Raw genomic sequence first — 18,262 nt, 5'->3', positions numbered from 1 at the left:
TAAGTAGTGGATCCAGAATTTGAACTTTATGACCCCAAGGTTGAGGCTCTTTCCACTAATTTGTGCTGCCTTCTCCACATCATGCAGGATTTTCAGTGACCAGTCTCAACATGAAATCATACATCTTTACCATATTACCTTGTTTTGACAACCTCAAAATATTAAGGCATCATTTAACCAAGTCAGAAAGGAAAATTCAACTCATTTCTATAAGATTAAAAAGAAAATTATCTTAATAAATATAATAAGACTAAAGTATCAAAATGTCTGAAAGAAAAGGAATCAGCCTGCATTTCAGTAGTACAAAATATTACAGATTTGATTTGTGGTAGGAAAAATACTAACTTTTTTCCATCAAAAGAGGTGATCTGAAAACAGTACCGCCTGTCTTCACAGTCTACAGCCATCACGGAACAGTTGTCTATGTCCATGGCCAGGCCTCCTGCCACATCCCCACGGGCCTGACTCATTAAGTTTCCACCCTGAGTGAAGTAAAAATGTCTGTCCCAGGTAGATGACACCAAGCCTGTTTTACTAAATGAAGAAAGTACATTCATTCTTTATTAACATACATGAAATCTCATCATAAGCCAGACACAAGATAAAGTCCATCACAAAGAACCAGTTTTCAAAAAAGCACCAAGGTTCCCAAAAAATATAAATATCAGTTTTTCAGTCTCTAAAATAAATTCACATATGCTGACCCACTTGTGTGAGTGGGTGTACAAGTACATATATTTCCAAAACAAGGCTGGAAATTATCAAATCGCAGCTGTTATTATAAAGTTCCATAAAATATAGGTCACCTTTTCAAGGGTGTAAGTTCAAAAGAAAAGTATTTACTCCTAAGGTTAACTAGCTTTATCCTATCTTCAGGTAAAAACTAAAATTTGACTCGATGGTGTAATGACATATGCTAAAGTATGATAAGTGACATTTGATAGCATTCCCATTATGCTGGATTTATGTAGTCTCAAATTGGTTTCACTTTTAAATAATTCTAAATTATTTGATTAATATCTAAACAGAATTTTACTTTTGAAAATTATTCATGTGCCCATCTGTCAAAAAGTTCACATGAATACTAATACCACTAACTAAAAAGATTCAACCTTTAGTAAAAAAAAAAAAAAATTTGGTAGACAATACCAATTATATATTATATTCACTTGCTACTACCTTAGATGATACACAATATATGAAAATAACAATCGTTTTCTTACTTCCTGGCATTAAGGTATCCAGCCTTTCGGGTTAAGTTTCGATTAACAGGAAATTTCGTGGGATCTGGGTCAGGCACATATAAAGGGTCACTGGCTACTTCCAAATCCTCTATTGTTTGCTGCATGGTCTCTACATCACTGTCCATTTCCCTGCGAACACTAATATAGAGAACAGGTTATTTACTAACAACCACAATAGCTTATTTACTTACCAATAACATTTATCTGTGTATGTTCTGTATATATTTTCCCAGAGAGAGCAGCAGTGGCATGGGTGGTTAAAGTAATAGGAACATGTTATAAAACACCTTTACATTTTGTTTGAAACTTAAGATATTCTGGAAACAATATTAAATTCAAAAACTAATGAAGCCATACTGAATGAATGACTTTAGAGGTATTTTCAAACTGCTCTGTCCTGTGCCTTTAAAAGTAACAGTCATTTTCGTCTCCCTCTCCATGTCTCAGATTGACCACATCACTGCTCAGACTTTTGAACCTGATTAGAACTGCTTTCTCTCTTGCTTTCTCTCTCTCTTTAAGCTTTCATTGCTTGGAAAACAAGATTTGTTTAGTAATCTCCCATCTATCCCCCACATTTCAAGTAATTGTGAAGATAGTTCCCTTATGGGATAATTATGTGTGTTAAATTCATACATAAAACCAAGTTTAGAATCAAGAAAATAACATCAGAAATGACACTGTTATGAAATTCAGAGTTCAGATTCTGTGGAAAAGATGGTGAAAAAACCAACAAGTGTCCATGAGCCATGCGAGAAACACTCTCATGGCAGAGAAAATAGCCCCTCAGGAAATAAAATGGTAAATATTTTTAGATTATGGCATTTGCTGTTAACTTATCATTCACATAACTTCATTTTCAATTCTAAGGAAGAAAACACTTACTTCTGTACACTTGTTCCAATATTAGTTAAGAATTCTTCCAGTTGTTCATTGAGATTTTCAGAACCCATCTTAAAGAAACTTATCTGAGGCAAGACAGTGTAGGAGTTGGAAGGTGAACAACAGAAACATGCACATACACAAACAGAATATTTTAAGTGAATCATATAAATAAAATCTAAGATACACGGTAAAGTAAAAAACAAAGGATTATTCCCATCTATGTAAAAATATGTTGTAGTTTACAATGACTTCTACTGGGCAAGAAGCCATTGAAGAAACTAAACTTAAATTTCACTGTATATCCTTTTATATATTAATACATGCATATGGTAAACAATTTTTTTTAATTGGAAAATAAATTTTAAAATATTTCAAGTAAGTCATATGGATAAACGATTTCATGTTTAATACAAAGATAAAAAAGTTTTATATCTGAGGAATAATAAGCACACATGTTTGAAGGAATATTCAAATTTCTTTAAACTCTTGATTTTTAGGGGACTGCCATCTCATCTTATATTACCTAAATTTAATTTTCTAGCTTCCTTCCTGATGCACACTTCTAAGGACACTTTGGTGTATTATTATCTATTATTTTTAACTCAGGAAGTATGCATGCAACATGAGATGAACTCAAAATTCTCTTTCAGATCTATTATGAAGCAAGACTGAGTGGAAGCTCTTGAAACAGGTGTAACTCCAGAATTTATTTAGCTTTCTATTCCCTGTCCCCAACTGTAATGGACAAGATCTAGCTACAAGGTAAGTGGTTTCATGTACCCTAAAATAATTGGAGTCATCACTTGCAAGGAAAACTGTTCTCCTAAACACTTCCATGATTTTTAAAAATACAGATACAAATATGTATTTTAACCTTAGTTTGCAATATCCTTATATTTAACATGAATACTTAACATACCATACCAAATATGGTATATTTAACATACCATATTTAATATGAAGTTTTTAGGGTAGTTATAATCCAAAACCCAGTATAGTACTCACCTGAGCTTGCATGTACCCAAGTAAAGGTTCTAATAATGCTATTTTCTTTTTGTATTGAAGAGTATTTAATGCACAAAAATAATGCATCATGGTCTGGTGTTGTTTCTTCCTGGAAGTGTAGACATCTTCTGTTACTTCATACTTCACCTTTAAATGAAAAGATTAAAAACACTATTATGTATTTAATTTTGAATTATCTTTACTAGTGACTGTGAGGAAGAGCCTCCCCAAAGAAAAAGGTACATAACAGCAATTGTGCATAGCTTTCTTATTGTCTTAGATATCAGAACTCCTGGAGGAGACTTCTGGTCAAGATGGCAGAGTAGGTCAACCCTATGCTTGCCTCCTCCCACAAAATTACATGTAAGTTACAGAACAACCAGTCTTGAGAACAAAATGAAGAATAGCTGAACAGAACTCCTATAACTAAGGATATAAAAAAGCCATGCAGTGACTGGTCGGAGGGGCAGACTCAAAACGGGCTTAACCCATGTGTGGCGGTTAAGAAACAAGAGGGACATCTCAAGTGCAGAGGATCCCTCTGGGGAGTGAGGGGTCCCAGCCCCACATCAGGCTTCCCAGCCCAGATCACCAGTGGTGGGAAGAGGACTCCCCATAACATCTGGCTGTGAAAATCAGCAGGAATTCTGCCTGAGTGAGATGGAGGGCTACTGGAATCCCAGGTGTTCCTCTTAAAGGGCCCACACACAGACTTACTTGCAACAGACTCACGCACTCTGAGCTCCAGCACTGGGGCAGCAGCTCGAAGAGTGCCAAGGACATACGGGGAAGAACTGAACTGCCTGGCTTCAGGGTAAAGGCTGGAGGGGCAGCTCTTTCTAGGACTAAACTCCTGACAGGTGCCATTGTTCCTTTGCTGAGCCCTCCCACACTGAGTTTATATTAACTACTGAGTTTTTCATATTAACTACTGAGTTTTTTTGATAAAGGCATAAAGGCTTGAAATTAAGTAACCAGTGTGTGACCTCAGAAGAATAAGTGGCAGAGCTGAGTCCTCAAGCAGTCTGACTCTGAGCCAATACTCTTAAAACTTTACAGTCTTCAGACTCTGCCATGTACTTCTGCAAAGGCTGTCTTTCTTCCAGGAATGCCCTCTCCCCACTCATCTTCAATGCAAATGTCATCTCCAAAAGTGGAACTTTTCACGATCCACCAAAGTTAACTGCTACCCTCTGTGTGCTCTCTCAGCATTTTGTTAAGCCTTCTATTACATTACTGCACATAACTCAGTGTTAACCCGTTATTCTCTTTATCCCTATACTCTGGCATCTAGTCCAGTCACATGCCTTCACATAGGAAGCCTTCACTAAATGTTTGTCCACTCCTGCCCTCAAGGAGTGCCCACTCACACTGTTCCCCCATGGTACCAATATATAGTAGGTGCTCAATTAATTTTTTAAATGAAATTAAATTGGTTAAAAGAATGTTTTTTAAAATACTTATAACAGCCAGAGGCAATGTAAAATATACCAAAATTCATATATAGAGCCTTTAACTACTTCTCTAAGGCAAGGTAACAAGTAATGTACATCTCAAAATATATGTATTTTATTAATGTTTATAGCACCAAGTAATTGGTGAACTAAAATTAGACACGGAAAGATCTCTGTACTGAACTTTGTGTGAGAAACATTCCCTTTGTGTCACAGTAGCTATTGTCCAGTAAATCCTACCCAATCATGGATTCCCACAAGTGGTCACTCTGTCCCTACAAGCAGCTGCAGCCTAGCCTACAGACACCAACTCCCAGGCACAGAAATCACCAGACACTCAAACATCTAGTGGAGGCCTACTCATCAAGCCTTAGATTAGGCGCTTAACGAGAAATGACCTTAAGGAGCATCCAGATGAACTTGGTAACATTCGGTTTTTGTTCTTTATTCAAAAGCATTTCTCCTCAAATATAGTGTAATAATTTTGGATTTCACTCCTTGAAGATATGTATATATATATATATATATATAAATTTTTTTCTTTACTTTTTTCCTGTAAATGAGGAGGTCTTCATAACAGAATTTCACTGAATTATGTACGCAACATTTCAACTTTTTAACTTTTATCTCAGAAGACACTTTGGAATACATACATGGTCAAATAAAAACAACAAATGCAATGTTATCAAAATACAAAGCAAAAGGTGGCAATGTTATATACAGGGCATCAATTACATTTCTGGAATAGTTATGTTTACTTATAAAATTCTGTCAGCATAAAAGTATTTTGTTTAAAGAGCCAATTACTAATAGTCTGATAATTAACAATTATTAGAAAGGCTTTGAAATAACTATAAGAAAAGATTAAACTAAGGGCAATACAGCAAAACATACAAAGTAAGTGCTGGCTACTATTTTTAAACAGGAAAAACTAGACCACATAATGAAAACAGTTGTTAATTGTTATACTGAAGGAATAAGTATGTATCATACCTTGTCATTTTCCCTTTTTTTTGACAATCGACTGTATCTGTTAATTGCAGCATCATGATCTGGAAAACAGAAGTGACTCTTAACAATACAAGAGTACTTTGCAAAACTCATGCTGAGTTTTCACATGTGCATTAACTGGTCTTCACATGTGCATCTTTCAACAAATGTACTAAAGCAAGGTAAGAATTCCCTACTATATGATCACTCCAGCCAAATGTTCTCCTACCCAAATTTCCCCTAACGTATGTTTCTAGTTATTAAATTGGTAAAAACATTTAATTCAAAGGAAACTAGAATCCACTAAAAGTTTTTAAAAGTATTTTTAGTACAAAAATAGCAAATGTTCATTAAAGAAAACTTGGAATATACAGGAAAACAAGGAAGGGAAAATACTATACTACCTCTTTGGGTATTATGAAGATAGCAAATCACAAGATTTGATTGATAGCCTTTTAAATTTTTCTATAGATAGCATAAACTTAAATAACAATATTGATTTAAATAATGTTCACTCAAAACTTTTAATTGGGTTCATGTTTTTTTTCAATTATTGCATAGAATCTGGCCACAGATTTGTGTTGATAAAGAAATGTATCATTATAAGAAATAACTGTGTAAAGTATTAAAAGCTTACCATTACTCGCAATCTGAAACACTTCCTTTAATGTCAGTATTTCTGGAAAAGTTCAAGAATAATTTCAGTGTAACATACTTATGAAATACCTTAAATTTTGTTTAGAAAACAGTAACTGACATTTGAGCTATAATTAAAACTCCAAATAATATTTCATACTTCAGCATTCAAAGTGAAAAAGTTATTCTGTGTTTCAGGAGGTCTTCAGAACATTTACTATCATCAGCAAGTTATATTTCCAGAAAATCTACTTGCTACAAATTAGTAATGTGACACATAAACAAATTTAAAACCACTACAAATTCTATGACATGCAAATATTCTCAGTACTAGCATCTAACTTATTACGTAATTCATTTTTTGAGATTGACTCTAATAAGTTCAAATGCTAAATGAGAAACAAAGAACATTTTATTAATAAGATTATGACATTCAGTCCCCTTAGACTGAGAAAAGAGACCTTATTTCTTGACCCTGGAATGACCATTCTTGAGGATTACCACCACAAATATTAACTCCATGTCTGAAGTACATTTGTTTTTATTCCATGTATAATTTAAACATTTTACCATCCACTGACACATTAGTTCAATGTTTTATTCTTCTACACATCCTATAAGTAAGTCTGGATAACTGTCTAAGGTTGTAAGTTATGAGAAAGCAGAGCCAATTCTATAAAACTCTCATTTTATCACTGAATAATCCTAAATGGGGGGAAAAAACCACCACAAACTACTAAGTTGTGGGTTGCTAGATGTGCCAGCACCCCCATTTCCTGCCACTCCAGCCCATGAACACACCTCCATCTCCTGTGCCACTGTCCCAGTTCAGGCCTTGGCCGTATCTCACTGGACTCTCACGTTCCCAATCCATTCTCCTAGACATCAAATCCAGTCTATTCCACCCTCCAAAAACAAAAGGTTTGTCTTTCGCTGCTTCTTAAAGACCTTGCTTATAAACTCAAGTTGAATGTCTTTAGCATGATCTAGATTTGTCTTCTGCCATCCCAACACATTCCACATTGCAGCCACACTGAAGTTCTCGTCATTCTCAAAACAAGCCATGTATTTCTACAGCCCATCCCTTTGTGCTTCCTAGTCCCTCTTGTAGAATGACTTTTTTTCCTGGCCAATTCCTCCTCATTGTTCAACGCTCATGTCACATCCGTGGTGAAGCCTTTCTGACACCCTCGTCTGAGCCCTCACAACAGCTTGCTCATTCCCTAATTATAAGAGTATCCTAATTATCTTTTTACCCATCTCCTTCTCTAGGCTTTCTCAAGAGAAGTCTATCAGTATTCCTCGACATCTAGTCTAACATCTAGCAGGAGCTCTTATAAATGTTTAGTGACTAATTAAAGTAAAAGTGGCACAAACCTGTATTCAGAAATGGTTACAATATAGAGTAATATGCATTTTACAGGCACTGATCTTCTAACAGCTAATGAAAGTGCACAAGCTGGACTTCAATACCTTTCAGATCTCTTTCTTTAAACTGGGAAATGGGGAACATCATGGCATCAGCGAGCTGCGTTGAAAGAACTGCATGACAAGAGCTAAGCTAGTAAAAGAAAAACGAAAAAAGCCAAATAACTAACTATACAGAGATATTTAACCCACGTTATATAAATTACACAAAAGTAGTAAAAAGGTGTTGATACATTTTACATATGAGAACACAAAACATTATGTGATATAGTAAAAAATATTGTAGTCAAAAAATTCCATTCAAAACTCTTAGGAGAAAACATAGGATGTGGCAATGGTTTCTCAGATATGACACCAAAAGCACAAGCAAAAAGAGAAAATATAAATTAGACTTCATCAAAATTAAAACTTGTGCATCAAAGGACACTATCAAGAAAGGAAAAAGATAATCCCCAGAATAGGAGAAAATATTTGCCAATCACATACTCGTATCTGATAAGAAACTTGTATGTAGAATAAACTCTTAAACGCAGTAATAAGAGACAAACAACCCAATTTAAAAAATGGGCAAAGACCTGAACAGACACTTCATCAAAGATACAAAAAGGGCCCATTAGCAAAGAAGATGCTCCAGCTCACCAGCCATCAAGAAAATGCACATCAGAACTATTAAAAGAGATACCACTTGACACCCACCTAGATGGCTATAATAAAAATAAATGAAAACAAGTGTTGGTGAAAATGTGGAGAAACTGAAATCCTCCTACATTACTGGCGGGAATGTAAAATTGTGCAGAGGCTGTGGAAAACAATTTGGTGGTTCCTTAAAAAGTTAAACATAAAATTACCATATGACCCAGAAATCCCACTCCAGAGCATATACCCAAAACAACTGGTGTTTTTAAAAAAAAAACAAAAAAAAACAAAAAACACATGAATGCTCAGAGTAGTCCTACTCACACTAGCTAAACGGTGGAAAACAACCAAAATGTCCATCAACTGATAAATGGATAAAGTGCAGTATATTCCTACAATGGAATTTTATTCAGCAAAAAGGAGTGAAACTCTGACATATGCTACAATCTTGAAAACATTATGCTAGGTGAAAGAAGACAGCTGCAAACATCCACAAATTGTATGAGTTTATTTATATGAAATACCCCAAACAGGCAAATCCATACAAAGATTTATGGCTGCCAGGAGTGGAGGGGAGGGAGGAGTAGGGAGTGACGGCTTAATGGGCATAAGGTTTCCTTTGGCATGATGATAAAAATGTTCTAGAACATCAGTGGTGATGGCTGCACACTGTGAATGTACTAAACGTCGCTAGTGGTAAATTTTATATTATGTTTTCTTGTGGTATTTTACCACAAGAAAAAATTTCTTATAAATATTTCTTTATATCGATCTCCTGGGACAATATTTTGCTATAATGAATTATTAAAACATTTCAAAAACTTCCTTTTCCAGTTAAGAGACTAGAAAAGACAGAACTATCTAATGGCTCATATGAAAAGAAGAGCTTTCACTGCACTAGTAGAGAACAGTTATGAACTCTCCAAACATCTCACTACCTCTTTTCCTCCTAACTTTTAGGTCTTTTTTTTTTTAATTGAAGTTTATTGGGGTGACAACTGTTAGTAAGTTACATAGGTTTCAGGTGTACAATTCTGTAATACATCATCTATATAACACACTGTGTGTTCATTACCCAGAGTCAGTTCTCCTTCCATCACCATATATTAGACCCCGTTTACCCTCTTCTACAACCCCTCTGCCCCCTTACCCTCTGGTAACCACTAAACTATTGTCTATGTCTATACGTTTTTGTTTCTTCATTTGTTTGTCTTGTTCTTTTGTTGTTTTCAGTTTTATATCCCACATAAGAGTGAAGTCATATGGTTCTTTTTTCTGTCTGACTTATTTTGTTTACCATTATAATCTCAAGATCCATCCATGTTGTTGCAAATGGTACTATTTCATCTTTTCTTATGGCCGAATAGTATTCCATTGTGTATATATATACCACAATTTCTTTATCCATTCATCTATCAAAGGACATTTTGGTTGTTTTCGTGTCTTGGCCACCGTAAATAAAACTGCAATGAACATCGGAGTACATATGTCTTTATGGATAAATGTTTTGAGATTTTTGGGGTAGATACCCAGGAGAGGGATTGCTGGGTCATATGGTAATTCTATTCATAATTTTTTGAGGAACCTCCACATTGCCTTCCACAGCGGCTGCACCAACCTGCATTGCCACCAACAGTGTATGAGGGTTCCTTTTTCTCCACAGCCTCTCCAACACTTGTTACTATTTGTCTAGTTGATGATAGCCATTCTAATTGGGGTGAGGTGATATCTCATTATGGTTTTTATTTGCATTTCTCTGATGATTAGTGATGTTGAGCATTTTTTCATATGTCTATTGGCCATTTGTATGTCCTCTTTGGAGAAATGTCTCTTCAGGTCCTCTGCCCATTTTTCAATTGGATTGTTGGGTTTTTTGTTGTTGAGTTGTATGAGTTCCTTATATATTTTGGATATTAGCCCCTTATCGGAGGCGTTGTTTGCAAAAATCTGTTCCCATTCGGTTGGTTGCCTCTTTATTTTGTTGATGGTTTCTTTTGCTGTGCAGAAGCTTTTTAGTTTGATACAGTCCCATTCATTTATTCTAGGTCTTTTTTTTTTAATGATTTGTTCTGATGACTGGTAAGAGAAATTAAAGGTTGGTATTGGCTATTTGGGATGGAAGTATTAATGAACTGAATGGTTAAAATGTTGCTTGATGGCCAAAGAGAGAAACCATAAAGAGCTTAAGTATAGATCACAGTTTAACTCTTCTATCCCTGCCTACATCAAATAACCCAATGAAAGACTGAATGTTACATGGACTAATAGAGCATATCTATGTATGTTTATTCCTGGAAAACTTGTTTCAATCAGACAAATAAAGTATTGCTTTTACCAGACAGACACCAAGATGTGGAAATAAGTCCCTCTTAAATAGTAATCTTTTATTAATAGAGACTTACTCATATAATCATAAACGTTCCCAATAAAAACTAAAGAACTTGAGTAACTTAATTATAACACCACTTATTTAAGCAAAATAAAATAAGCAGTTACCTCATCTATAACTTTTGAAAACTGTTGCAAAGTGGAGCTCATAACTTCATCATCACCCCCCAGTGGAAAATGCTAAAAAGTGAGACACAGAGACGATATAATGGGCCAGTGCAGTACGTCTTTTGTAAATGACATAATAATTTACATTTTTAAATAACTTCAGAAAACTCCTAAAATTTTGAATAAGCTCTAAAAATATCATTTTAATAAAATAGTATAATTCATATAATTAGTAAATATTAATGAAAATGTTTGCAAAGCAACCAATTAATATGGTGTATAGGAAGGTATACCATACTAGAAGTTCAAAGATTTGATGTTTTGCTCCAATTTCTCCAATAACCCGCTTTGTAACCTAAGTAAGCATCAGTTTCTTTTGTATAAATAAGAGAGGTAAATTAGATAACCTCTGTATCTAACATTAAATCATTAAAATTAGATATAAGTGCTATAATGGAATTTCAATAGCATATCAAAATTACCTTCTGTGGATTCAAAAAAGCTTAGGATTCTTGATGAGAAATTCTATGTATACAGGTATACATAATATCACTGCATGTTTTAAATTATGCTTTTAAAACTTTCATAAATGGTACCTGTTTTTCATATTCTTTTAAAAGTTTTGAAGTCAGGTGTGTTGCTGCACTTAATTCATTCTACAGAAAAAGATTAATTCAAATTAACACAATATTACTGATAAGAAAAAAGTTTTAGTTGAAAATACCTACATCACTTTATCACTAAACAAAAATACTGAATCTGTTCTCTAAACCCCTCACTAAATCACTGGAAAGGAACTACCAGTAAAGCACTTTACAGGGAAACTCAAACCATGAAATATACACCATCAAAAAATTTAGCAGTGTTTCAGGTATGTGCTTTTTTTAACTAATAAAATCTAAGCATTAAATTAAATACTGTTAAGACTTTAAAGCTAGAAGTAAACTGTACATATCTTAGAAAAATCTTAAAAGAGAGTCTAAACTGAAGACTGATTATCCCTCTCTAGATGCTATTAGCGGACCATGATAAGCATTTTACTAATAATAACATACAACCAAAATGTGATCAACCTAATCATAAAATATAGCAACATAGCCAAATGAAGGAAATACATTTTAATTTAAAGGGTTGTTTTTTTTTCAGTGATGAATATAATGACAAAAATAACATTTCTTTTACATATTAATCTCTGAGGTTAGAAACCAAATCTTGACAGACCTATCACAGGAAAACAAATAAAAAGCTATCACAACTTTTAAATACTTAAGGAAAATTCCATAAGGAGAGAAAATTTAGAATGGGAAAAAGATGAAACATGTACACTTAATTAATCCCAAAGAAAGGTTATTATAAAACCCAGGTTGTTGTTAAGGCTTATAATTAAGTTACATAAACATACCCTCAAATCTTATTCTTGTTCAACAACAAAAAATCTAATCACACCTATCTTCTTAAATTCACCTTTTGTGCGCCAGAGCTACATCTAATTTTTATTATCTTCTACTAACTAGATAGAGGCAAACTATTTTTCAAATCCTCCACTCAAAAAGGGGGTGTATTCCATAAGATTAAAAGCATGATTAGGGAAAATATGGGTGACAATATGGGGTTTTTGGTCAAATCTTAGGCAAAGATCACTATTAGTAAGCTTTAATCAGAAAGCCCTCACTGGGTTTGGGTAAGAGATGCTTCAATCTTCATCACTTTTACAGTACTAGGAACTATACATTAGTAATTGAAATGTGAGCTCTGTAATACAAAATACTTAATGTTCTTTCATCAATTCAACAAATATTTATTACTATGAGCCCCAGATAGGACTAGGCACCAAGAAAGACACTCTCTCTGTCCTCATGGGCTTAAAGATTAATTTTTAAATAACAGTTGAGTCAGCCTTTATGCTTTTTACCTGTGCATCATAAATCCGATGCATAGCTTGATACAACTGGTTCATATAGTTGGAAATAGCTGTAGCATCTTCTTCAAATACACCCAGTAAAGATCTTGTCTGTATAAAACAAAAGCAGTAAGTTTATGTTAACCATTATATAATTCAGATGGAATTTTTTTTTTAATTTATTGGGGTGACAATTGTTAGTAAAATTACATAGATTTCAGGTGTACAATTCTGTATTACATCATCTATAAATCCCATGGTGTGTTCACCACCCGGAGTCAGTTCTTCTTCCATCATCATATATTTGATCCCCCTTACCCTCATCTCCCACCCCCACCCCCTTAACCTCTGGTGGAATTTTTTTTTGTAAAGGAAAAATCCTAGGATATTAGAGCTGTAATTATTCTAAATTTTAATCTATTTTCTCTCTTTTGATAGCAATGCCAAGATATCAGGATTCTTTGTTCTTAATTTCACTTCATTAAAACAGGGATTTTCCAAATACATCACACAAATTTTAGAAGGAAAAACAAAGGTCTATTTTTATGAATTAAAAAGTCTGTGATTAAACTAAGAACAAATCAACAGAAATGTTCAAATCTAAATTAACATATTCCATGTGTATTTTAAATGTCTTATTTCAGAATAACTTAGCATGATTCTTTTTCTCCATGGTAACTTCTAGTAGTGACATACCTCTTCCCATCCTAATCCAAAATAATACCATAGTGCTTTTTCCCAACATGGCCTATAAAATGTTAAATATGGTTCTTCTGAGTGCAAAATTTGGGGTTATTTTTTCTTCTTCTTCTTACATTTCTATATTGTTAGGTTTTTGTTTTTTTTTTAATGAGCATGTAAAAATTATCTTAAGGGGAAAAAAACTTGTAATGTTAAGATTGTCAAGAAAAAGGATCAGAAATATGCCTCAACCTTAAAAGCTAGTTTTTAAAAATCAACTTACTCCTTAGCTTCCTCTTTTGAAAAGAGGAAGCTAAGTCAATATGGTTTAAAAAAAAAAAAAAAAAAAAAAAAAAGCACAAATTCTTTATGCCAGTATATGAAATCCATGTTCTCAGTTCTCTACTTCCCATGCCCCAGAGATTTAGATCTGGCAGAATCTTTTAATTTTTAGCTCTAGTGTCCCACTCCCATTCCCCAGTGTTATCTTAAGACATGAAAAAGAAAGCACCAAGAAATCTTGTTTGGCTAGTGCCATTCTTAAGAAAAATCTGCCATGTAGTTTTATTTTTTCCCCAAAAAATTATCGTTCTAATTTAAAGATTACGTTTATGCAAAAACCTGTAGTGGAATTAAATTCAAAAGATCATCTTAAAGAGGGTTGAAACAGGTTCCCTATTTAAAACTAATAATATCAAGTTCAACACTGTATAATGACTGTTTCAAGTTAGCAGCTTACAAAAATACAATCACTGTAGTACCATCTCATTGAATCTATGATGGCATCCACTGTGAGCTTCACCATTTTTATACTAATAAAACAAACCAAACAATGCTAGCAATTAAGCTATGATTTAAGGTTTTCTTATGTCTTAAAATTTTTACTTTAAATTTATGGAAACAGACCTCGACATAATTTTATATGTAAAATTCATATAAACATAAAAATGAAAACCCAAGAAGTATAAATTTAACATAATCCTAGAATTTCTTGAGTTCAATTTTTATGAGTCACTTTTTCATACAAGAGTCATAAATATCCATGTTTTCTCATCCAATATTATTCTGTGCCATGAGGTGACAACTATTTCTTAGAAGTGCTCCACTTCTGTCACCAATATTTTCTTATGAACCATTGCCATTAGATACCCATTCAGCAAGTTTTCATGGTGGCACTTGCTTCATCTCACCAGGTGTCAAAGGAACATTTTCAGACAACAAACAGGGCTGATAATCCTTCAAGTGGTTCTTAAATTGATTTGTTGGCCAGAACACTGAGTTGCACTTGGTCAGTCATGCCACTGGGAGAAAGAACCAAGAGTGTACATTTCAGGCAGTTACAAGTAGAACACCAGCAACTGTAAGGGCATCTCAGTAACAGACAGAGACGTTTAAAATGTGGGGAAAAAAGTGTATGTCATAATCTTTGAGTATTTCATATTATGCCAAAGAAAGAAGCCTCCATTTGGGATTGGAGTTTGTCTTCCCAGTTCTAGCATGGATAAAGTATTGATATTTGTCTACACATAAAATCACTTATTCTTTTAAAGATCATATCTGTTCCTACTAATTAGGAAGTTTCATTTTGGTTCTGATTTTCAAAACAGTATATAAGCACGGACAAAGTATCTAGTGTAGTCTTAAGATTTTTTTGCCTCAACAAATGATCGTATGCAGAATGGTGTGGTTTGGGCAAGATAATTTTAAACAGGTTTATATTTGATCAGCTGGATTTGAACTTGCAAATTCCCCCCTATTTTAATACTTAGTTACTATAAATCAAAACTAAAAAAGGATTACTGGAATTCAGGATACTTTTTCATAACTCCCAGGCTCTAACGTTTTTACACAGGCTATGTAAAAATGATTAGGATCAAAAAAAAACAAAAAAAACTATTAGGATCAAATGATCTAATAAAAATTCATGTATATCAGGAGCTTCAAAAGTTTCCATATTCTTTGTTAATTGACTTGTTGGACTCTATCCTAAACAGTCCAAACGAGAACAAATATTTGTGCCCAAAAGCATGAATCTCAACCCAATACATACAAGCAAAATTTGGGGAAAATTCTAAGTCAATAGGACAACTGTTAAGTCAGTTAAGGAAACATGCAGCCTTTAAATTCTTTTATTCAGAATGTAGTAATAACATGTGAAGATATTTAAGCTATAACATGAAGTTAAAACCAAATAAAAATTGGGTGCGCAATGTAATCTCAATTACATTAAAATGTGTAGGAGGAAAAAAACTGGAAAAAGCAAACTGTTAACAGGGCTTGCTGCTGGATGCAAGGCAGGTAACTGTGCTTTCCTTTCTATGCTTCCAATTTTTCTGAAACAAATTATTTTTATAATCAGGTACAAGAATAAAAACATTTACTACCCATAACAGCTGTGGTTCTGAGGAGTGACTTGCCCTAAAGCAGAAGAGAATAAGTAGCAGTGAAGATTAAAACTCTTATATCCTCACAAAGTGATAACTCCCCGCCCCCAATCTACATCTGAAACTAATTTAAAAAAATAAAATAAAATTTGGGGAAAAATTTGTAAAAAGCTTGAAAAAAATAAAAATAAGATAAAACCCTTATATCCTGAGTCCCAGATCCAGGGCTTTCCATACTGCCACAGGTTCTCCCTAAGAATTACTGTCAAGTGTCTTCCCTTTCTAAATCCCAGTTGTCCCCAACTAATTTTCCCAAATAAAATATCGTCTACTCAAAATTATTACTTCTAGAAATTGAAATATCAATGTGGCTATTTCATTAAAAACCACAGTAATGCTACTATGCCACATGCTTGTAAAAAAAAAAAAGAAAGAAAGAAAAAACTAATGCTCACGTTGTAAACTAATTGTGTGAAAAGTTCAAGAAATTAGATGAGTCAAGACATTATGTCCTCCTCACAAGTCATGGCTAGGGCACTGTACAACCCATTTTGAGCTGTGTATAGTCTTTATGGGCTATAAAAACAAGGCCAGGTAAGAGAAGAAAGGTAAGGCAACCTATTGAATCATAGATAATAAAAAAAAAAGACAACGTGCACCTGCCTAATAAATACATCCCACAAAGTTTTGCAAAACGTTTGAAACAAATATAACACAACTTTATACCAAAAAGTCATTAAGAATTCGAACTGGCAATTTTGGCAATCAAGCCAAGATGTGGGTTTCTCTTTGTGTCAGTATAGGCTGATAAGAGTACATTACCAGCGGGCAGCTACTTTGTGAAGATAACTTTCATCATGAAAAAAACAAATCAATTCCACAATCAGAGCCCAATTTCAACTTGGCAATTGAAATTGGCACAAAATCCATGGCAGACGTGCCACCCAGGAAAGAGGGACCTTGCCAGCCCCTTCCTCTTGTTCTTTTGGGGCCATATTAAACTATCAAGACACATGAAATACATGCGACTGTAGTTCTAAATGAACATTTCAGAACATTTTCTTCATTCTAAGCGGTCGCCAACCAGCAACATGGTCTTAAATCTTAGATTATTGTGTAAGACTTAAGGATGAAGTTTCTTTATGCAAGTTACAGCCCCACCATGTTTTTAATATAGCTGGTTTCATTCTTCAGTACTAAAAACATTACAAATGGTTATGTTTTCCTAGATTGTTTTAAGGTAAAGCAATCACATCAGCATTACCCCCAACGCACAAAACACAGAACCCGGGGCTTATATTTTAATGAGTTTATTAGGGCTAAAGCTGCAAGGAGTGGTGCGGCGGTGGTGGAGCCGCGAAGGCGCCGTCCCACGCCGAGCAGAGCTCGAGTGACAGCGGCTACAATCACCGACGCAATACTGGACACACTCCGCGAGGAGGCTCCAAGATCCAAGACGGGCTTTGCCGATGACTCTCCACACGGACAAATGAACAGTTTTTCAGCATCTCCCTAAGAAAGCTATCTATTTTCTTCCTTAGCTTGCTCAGAAATATCTAAATAAGTCTACTGGGTTCTTTCTCCTGCATTTTTTCCGAAGAGGTTTTCGGGGAAAAAATTACAGAATCGGGATTTACCATCTCACATCAAGGCGATAAAAACACACCTCTTGTCAAATAAAAGGCAGCCCCGTGTGCTTACGTGACCGCCGGGCACACGAGGGAAGGCGACGGCGGCTCGGTCGCCGCCCGCCGACGTCGCACACCCAGCGCAGCTCTCGGCCTAGCGGCGCAGGCCCACGCGGGCCGCGGGCGGGCGACCTGGCCTCCGCGGCTCCCGGCGCGGCCCGCGAAGAGAGGGAGCATTGGGCGGCGGCGCCCACCTGGGCCGGGGCGGGCACCTGCGGCCACGGCGGCGCCAGGCCTGTGATCGGCCCACCGCCGCCCGCACCTCACCTGCGGGCTGTCCTCCAGCGTCTCCTCGATGGGCAGCTTGTCGATCCCCGGCATCGTGGCGGAGGGAGGGCGGCAGCAGGAGATGCGGAGGTCTCCCACAGCTCTCCACTCCGACCCGCCCGCAGCAGCTAACCCCGACCCACCCTCAATCGCAGGCGCTGCAGGCTTCCCTGTCCGCTCCGCCCTCGCCAGGCTCTGAGCGGCCAGGCGGGAAATCCCGCCCCCTCAGCCTCCCTGCCCCGCCTCCCGGCGCGCTCGTTGGCGCGCTGCGACGCCCGTCAGCGTGGTGGGACTGGCTGGGAGGTCCTTCGCTTCGCCGGACTCTGCGGCGAGCGCGGGCCTGGGAGGCGGAGGAGGCGGTGCAGCCTAAGCCTAGCGAGCGCACCGTGCGCGCGCGCGTTTGGATGTAAATCATAGGGGACCGTCTCCCATCACCTCGTCTGTGTCCGGGAACCGGAACCTCGAGTGAGGACCGCACTGGGGGATTTGCGGCGGTTTTACTTCTCTCTCAGCATTTTTCGTCAAAGATCATGGAAGAGGCTTACTGCTGGCGCCTTTCTTTAGTTTT

General features: G+C 36.0%; 2 protein-coding genes across 3 annotated transcripts in view; one reads left to right on the top strand and one right to left on the bottom strand.

Moving 5' to 3' along the window:
- The window catches only part of APPL1 (adaptor protein, phosphotyrosine interacting with PH domain and leucine zipper 1), a 32,746-nt gene extending 14,857 nt beyond the window's left edge, over positions 1-17,889 (bottom strand). The window contains exons 1-11 of one of the 2 annotated variants that reach the window (XM_033131750.1): positions 17,695-17,889; positions 12,687-12,785; positions 11,371-11,430; positions 10,775-10,846; positions 7,688-7,775; positions 6,216-6,257; positions 5,582-5,640; positions 3,135-3,281; positions 2,130-2,212; positions 1,224-1,382; positions 346-534 (exon numbers count right to left, since the gene is read on the bottom strand). In XM_033131750.1, the coding sequence (XP_032987641.1) occupies positions 346-534; positions 1,224-1,382; positions 2,130-2,212; positions 3,135-3,281; positions 5,582-5,640; positions 6,216-6,257; positions 7,688-7,775; positions 10,775-10,846; positions 11,371-11,430; positions 12,687-12,785; positions 17,695-17,748 (1,052 nt within the window). In that variant the 5' untranslated portion in view covers positions 17,749-17,889. The remainder of the gene's footprint in view (positions 1-345; positions 535-1,223; positions 1,383-2,129; positions 2,213-3,134; positions 3,282-5,581; positions 5,641-6,215; positions 6,258-7,687; positions 7,776-10,774; positions 10,847-11,370; positions 11,431-12,686; positions 12,786-17,694) is intronic. The other variant, XM_033131751.1, reaches the window with a different exon arrangement.
- The window catches only part of HESX1 (HESX homeobox 1), a 29,704-nt gene continuing 17,103 nt past the window's right edge, over positions 5,662-18,262 (top strand). Inside the window, exon 1 of the mRNA XM_033131755.1 lies at positions 5,662-5,760. The gene's annotated coding sequence lies outside the window, so the exon portion shown is untranslated. The remainder of the gene's footprint in view (positions 5,761-18,262) is intronic.

Source organism: Rhinolophus ferrumequinum, chromosome 17 (assembly GCF_004115265.2).
Source record: "Rhinolophus ferrumequinum isolate MPI-CBG mRhiFer1 chromosome 17, mRhiFer1_v1.p, whole genome shotgun sequence".
NCBI classification, from domain to species: domain Eukaryota; kingdom Metazoa; phylum Chordata; class Mammalia; order Chiroptera; family Rhinolophidae; genus Rhinolophus; species Rhinolophus ferrumequinum.
The sequence above is the reverse complement of the archived record's forward strand: the minus strand, read 5'-3'. Positions and strand labels throughout refer to the sequence as shown.